This window comes from Orycteropus afer, unplaced genomic scaffold, assembly GCF_000298275.1.
Source record: "Orycteropus afer afer isolate SDZICR_OR568_19922 unplaced genomic scaffold, OryAfe1.0 scaffold00232, whole genome shotgun sequence".
NCBI lineage: Eukaryota > Metazoa > Chordata > Mammalia > Tubulidentata > Orycteropodidae > Orycteropus > Orycteropus afer.
In genome coordinates, this window is record NW_006921819.1 from 1995054 (window position 1) to 2001815 (window position 6762).

The following is a 6762-nucleotide window of genomic DNA, read 5'->3' on the forward strand; positions in this document are numbered from 1 at the left end:
GAAATGTCCTAATTTCACCATCATATTTGAGGGACAATTTTGCCGGGTATATGATTCTTGGTTGAAATTTTTTCTCTTTCAAGGTTTTATATATATCAAATAGGCCAGTTTTGAAAATGGAATGAAATGTGAGTTGAACATACCTGGTTTCTTCTTAACTCACTTACGCGTTACATTCTCAGCATTGGAAATAAAAAGCATTGTGAAAAGCAGAAGGGCCTCATAACAGAGCAGTGGAATGTTAATTTGGTATTAATGAAGAAATATTTCTCACTAGAAGAGTAACCACAATTCCTATTTTCTCATATAGTAACAGTGAGTTACGTGGAAAGGAAGATACCCACATGATGATGATGCTGGGTTTTTGTTTTGTTTCTGAGATTCGTACAGAGCAAACAGATTGCCTGTCACAGGTCAGGCAGTGCAGCTAAAGGCAAGAGAAATTGCCAAATCTCTTTGAAGTGATAAAAGAAATTTCAAAGCAGTCAGATGCTGTTGTGGATGATCCATATGTGCCTTAGGACTGTTGTCAAAGGATGTGTCACCTTTAAATGGGAGTGTTTTTTCACTGGTGCATAAGATAATGATGCATATCATTGCTTATCACTGAAGTCTTACATTCAATGAAATTCTTTAAGTGGCAGATCTAGTTTCAAATCCAGTTTCATCCATATCCATTACCTTCCTAGCTTTTACAACAGTTATGTGAAAAACATTTTGCAAGGAGTAAATAGGTTTACAGATCAATTTTTAGAACACAACTTGGTTGATGCTGAGATGATGGCATCTTTATTGAATGCTTAATAGGCTATACTTAAGACAAAATCTTCCTCAACTTCCAATATCTTATGACTTGAATTAAAATCAATTTCAAGTTAACCACATTGTAATTGATATGATGCACCTGACTCACAAGATGGTTGACTGTAGTTTGTGTCTTTCCTTGATTACCTAATAAAAACATTTCAGAAATGATTGCAATCATCAAGATAATTACAACTCTCGGTCTTGGTGTGGCTATAATGATAGTGCCCAATCATCCCTACACTAGTTAAAAGTTAACTGAGAGATCAAGACAAGTATCAGACAAATAGGGATTAAAATTTTAGAATAGGGGTAAATACTTGATTGGAAGATCCAGTTTAGTTGTGTGTCCATGATAGGATTGCTATCATAAATTTTTCACCCTGAATTTTTCAGACTTTCCACCAAGTTCAATGCCACAGCAGAACAACTAAAAGGGCAGGACCTTACCACAGGATAGAGAGATCAAAATATGTACATTTTGTAAACCAGCTTGTTTTGAGAATAGAAAGAGAAATACGACTAAGTGAAGCATACTTGTTCCTTCTTCATAACTCACACGTTTTCCCTGAGGAAGACTGGATAAAGGGTGAAGAGGGAATACCCAGAATATTTCTGTAGTGGAAATGCCTTCTCTCTAATGTAAAGAAGTAACCACAGGAAAGCTGGTTCTTTCTTAACCAAATGAGCATTGATAATGACACCACTAGACATGGACTTTTAATATTTAGTGTTCCCCTCGTTTAGCTCAGGTCAGTCAGTTCACTTGGTTAAATGAATTTGGTTAAATGTTTGCATTTAGGTTGAACACAGTATAATCACCATGTTTCTAGAAGCTGTTTTCAAAATTTTAATTTAGTAAATTAGTTGAATGGCACCTACAGGTGTCTTTGCCTAATTGTCTTTCACTTTTACTTGATATAAGATTTGCAAGAACAAATCAGAAGCTATTTTTTCATCAAAAAGCCAACATTTTACTGAATGGAAAACCTGAGAGTTCAAATTCTGTCTTCTTAATGCCAAAGACTTTAGATAAAAAGTTAGTTCAATCTTCTGAATGTTTTATCCACATGATGGCAAATACCTGGATATTTTACAAACATTTGAATGTTATCAATCTTTGAGTCTGAGTTTATCTAGATAAGTTTTCATTATGTTTCCATAAGTCACTATATTTAGATCTAACTTTTCATTATCAAAGGCTCTTTCATAAATCATGGTTTCTATATAAAGTTATTCAAGTATTGATTAAAAAATACATAATTGCCTTCCCATAAGTAGCATTCTAACAAGTACATTTTGTTTATTTTGCATATTCTTTTCCTTTCATTTTTGTACATTAGTTAACTTTTTGTACACAGTGCTGATTACATAGTAGGTCCACAAAAGAGACCTGTTGATTTGTAATTTCTTCAGGAGTGACTCCCAAAGAAAACAATACAATAGAACAAAACACTGCCTGGTCCTGCGCCATCATCTCCACAGTCGTTGCTATGCTTGAGTCTATGGTTGTAGCAATTGTGTCAGTCTACCTCATGGAGGTTCCTCCCCTTTTTCACTGACCCTTCACTTTACCAAGCATGATATCTCTCTCCAGGGACTGGTCCCTCTTGATAACATGACCAAAGTATGTTATCAAGATGAAGTCTGGCCATTCTCACTTCTAAAGAACATTCTGGCTGTACTTCTTCCAAGACAGATTTGTTCATTCTTCTGGCAGTCCATAGTGTATTTAATATTCTTCACTCTGTGCACAATTCAGATACATCGCTTTTTTCTGCAGTCTTCCTTATGCATTATCCAGCTCACAACATTTGATGGCTTGGGTCAGGTGCATGTTAGTTTGCAAAATGATGTCTTTTCACTTTACAGAGGGTTTTTGCAGCAAATTTTTCCAATGCTGTATGTCATTGATTTCTTGACTGCCACCTCCACGGGTACTGATTGTGAATCCAAGTAAAATAAAATCCTTGACAACTTCAATCTTTGCTCCATTTATCATGATATTGCCCCTTGGTCCAGTTGTGAGGATTTTTGTTTTCTTTATAATTTTAAAGATTATATTATATTGTTGGTTTTATTATTTTCAGATTATAATTCCATTTTTTTCTTTTTTATTGTTTTATTATGGTAAGAATATATAACAAAACATTTTCCAATTTAACAAATTTTGCACATACAATTATGTGACATTGATTATTTACCTCATGTTGTGCAACCATTACCACTGTTTGTTTCCAATTTATGCCATCACTATTTATAGAAACTCAATGTTTTTGCAGCAAATACTTCCCCTTCCCCCCTCCCTACTACCCCTGGTAACCACCAATAAACTTTGGTCTCTGTTTATTTGTGTATTTTATAAGTGGCATCATACAATATTTGTTCTTTCATAACTGACTTATTTTGCTTAGTATAATGCTTTTAAGATGTTGCATATTCCATTGTATGCATGTACCACATTTTGTCTATCCATCTGGTGATGGACAATTTAGGTTGCTTCTACTTTTTATCTGTAGTGAATAGTGCTTCAGTAAATGTGATACTACATTCCATTTTTTCCATTGCCTTATTCTGAACAGCAGGCTAATGGTAGTCTTACATGTGTAAATTTTAGCCAACCTAAATTCCTTGTGATACTGAAGATAACCTTAGACCTAGTATTTCTCTACCCCTGGAAAATAAAAGGGAGCTCTAGTGGTATAGTGCCTAAGGCATTTGACTGCTAACAGGAAGGCTGGCGGTTCAAACCCACCAGCCACTCCTCGGAAAGAAGATTGGGCAATCTACTTCCATAGTGATACTGCCTCGGGAACCCAAGGAGGGGTCATTATGAGTCAGATCCAACTTGATGGCAATGAGTTTGGTTTGGTTTTGGGAAAATAAAAATATGTAATCTTTTTTTGTAATTCATTTTCAGTTTTGAGCCTTATATTGTATGTTTAATTTGTCACTGGCTTTTGTAAGGGTGAGGAGCCTGACTTAAAAAGTAATGGAAGGAAAATACTATACCCTTCCCAAATTGTAGTGAAAGCATATGGTGCCCCTTCACCCCTCTGCTGATGAGCAGCCCTATAGAGGCATCCATCTGAAGACTGAGAACCAGAAGATATATGTGTTAGCAGGAGTAGGTCTCAGTTTGGAGTCTTTGGACTGTTCTCTGAGCCTTTCTCCACACCACCTTTGCCCAGACTCCATTTTCACTATGGTGGTCTCCTTGCTCTTTCCTCATCTAAATGTGCCTTTGTACATGTCTACCCTTCCTGATGACTCCTTTCTCACTATTTCCTTCAATCCCATCTCCTCCTCTTTGGTGATTCTAGAACATGTCCATGTCTCCCTTCTACAACCCCTATTGCATTGATACACCTACATTACACAAGTACTCATTGAGATACACAACCCTTTTGCTGTTTCACAGATGCATTGATTTGAGTTCTGACTCCACCATGAGTTAGCTTTGGTGGAGTAGTGGATAAAGCATTTGGCTGCTAACCAAAATGTCAGTGGTTCAAACCCACCAGTTGCTCTTGTGGAATGAAGATAGGGTGACCTACTTCTGTAAAGATTTATAGCCTCAGAAACCCAATGGAGGTTGCTATGAGTCTGAATTGACTTGATGATAGTTTAGTTTGGTTTTGGAACCAAGTAACCTCAGGCAAGTCAGGTTTGTTGTCTCTGTGGATCTCAGTTTTTGTATCTCCAAGGACACTTGCAACTTAAGAATTCTGTCACACCAAATATAAATAACATCTGGTGGAGTAAGAGTACATTTCCAATTTGAAGCTATTTCATTGCTGCCAAAGGCCATTCTTCAACCTGACTCATGTCTGCCACTTACTCTCTTATGGGCTAACTTCTCACTTTTCCTTTTCAGGGCTGGGAGAGGGTTCTGCCCTCCTCCATCCAGACAGCAGATCCCATCCAAGATCCTTAGAGAAGAGTGCCTGGAGGGCCTTTAAGGAATCCCAGTGCCACCATATGCTCAAACATCTCCACAATGGTGCTCGGATCACCGTACAGATGCCTCCTACAATTGAAGGACACTGGGTCTCCACAGGGTAAGAGTTGTAAGAGTGAGAGTGGGCAGAGAAACCTAGAGAACACAGTTAAGTGGAAAGCCCTTGTGCTTTCTCAAATGCATAGAAACTTTATATAAAATACAGTGATACAAGTGTTGTCTACATTTTAATTAAGAGCCAAACAACTTTCTGAAACTATGATTGGTAAAGAATCAAGGAAAGTACTGTAGAAACCTTATGCTAAAGCAGAGATTATATTGTACCACCATTAACCACATAGTGTGAGTGAATAGATCCTTGTTTACTGAACCCTATCGGACCACTTGTTTATAAAAAGAAACCATTAGCAAGTGGAATTAAGAGTCTGTGTTTCACCAAGCCTGAAACATGACATGCAAAGCTTCTTATGGTCTAAATATTCTAGCTATATTCTGGTAACTTAATATATGACTCCAAGTTCTAAGAGTAAGTTAAAAGGTACTCAGGCTACCTTGACTAACCAGGGCATAGTGCTTGGATTCTTTTCCATGCTGAGTTCTGTCCCGGGCTGAGCTCCGGCTTATCTTCCATTAGACCTTTTAAAAATAGCCTAGAGGCAGACTAATGTTTTTCCCTACCCATTAAATTGTTGAGAATTACCAAGACTAACTCTGGGATCTGATCACTTCTCCCTGTGCACTGTATCTGGAATATAGGTAGCAGCCTACAGGTACCTTGGGGAGAGATCAAGTTAATATGAGAAGAGAAAAAAGAAATTTTACAAGATATGAAAACCGAGAATTTTTTAAATAAGGTCTCTCCAAATAACCACATGATAAATATTTACATTAACAATCTTAATGTAATCTGCTTCAAAATAATTTATCAAGTTATTCAACACATATTTCTTGTGTGCTAACTATGTGCCATGCATGGTTCTAGACTTTGAATATATAGCAGTGAACAAAACCAGACATGGTCCCTGTCTTCAGGAATTTCACAAATAAACAAACAAACATCTAATTATGAAATGTGGTACTATTAAGGAGAAAAAAAATACCCAGGTGCTAAGAGAGAATACCCCCAACCAACCCCACTCACTGCCATTGAGTCAATTCCAACTCATAGCGACCCTATAAGACAAGGTAGAACTACCCCATAGTATTTCCAAGGCTGTAATCTTTATGAAAGATTATAAGATTAAAGAGATTGCCACATCTTTCTCCCATGGAGTGGCTGATGGATTTGAACTGCCAACCTTCTGTTAACAGCTATGTGCTTAACCACTGCTCTACCAGGCTCCTCGAGAGAATCCCAGGGAGTCCTATTTCAGGTTGGGAGCCGGATCAGGGAAGTCTACTAAAGAAAGTAACGCTTGAGCTAAGAAGTGTCAGCTATGCAAAGACTAGGAAAGAGCTTTCCAGCTACAAGGACTAGCAAAGGCAGGCTGGATCACAGAATGAGTCAGAACCTGGCTAGACAAGTATAGTAGCCCAAGAGAGAATAGTCTCAAGTGAAGCTTGAAAGGAGGGTGGGGCCAGATCTCAGGGAAGCTTGCAGGCTACATCTTGGAGTTGGCTTTTAATCTAAGAAAACTGCAAAGTCATTGAAAAGTTTGGGGCATGCTTATAATATGACTTAAGTTCCAAAGGGAACTCTAGTTTCTGTGTAGCAGATGTATTGTAGGAAAAGGGACTTTGGGATGACCAATTAACAGACACTTGGAACAGTTTTGGTTAGGGACAATGGAAGCTTAGTGAAGAATAGTGGTAAGAGCAATGGCGAAAATGAATGAATTTGAGCTACACTTCACTTTGGATGCAGAATCAATAGATTGTCAATGTTTATATAATATAAAAATAAGTGATCTTCTTACCTAAACCTCAGCTAATGTTAGTCACTGCTTATACTTTTTCCTTAGAAGAGAGACCTTGAGTTTTTTCTTTTTTTTTTTTTT

At 37.4% G+C, this 6762-nt stretch overlaps 1 protein-coding gene across 1 annotated transcript in view; it reads left to right on the plus strand.

Moving 5' to 3' along the window:
* Positions 1–6762, plus strand: part of APCDD1 (APC down-regulated 1) — a 42013-nt gene that overhangs the window by 14954 nt on the left and 20297 nt on the right. Inside the window, exon 2 of the mRNA XM_007948922.2 lies at positions 4682–4865. Within this exon, the coding sequence (XP_007947113.2) occupies positions 4682–4865 (184 nt within the window). The remainder of the gene's footprint in view (positions 1–4681; positions 4866–6762) is intronic.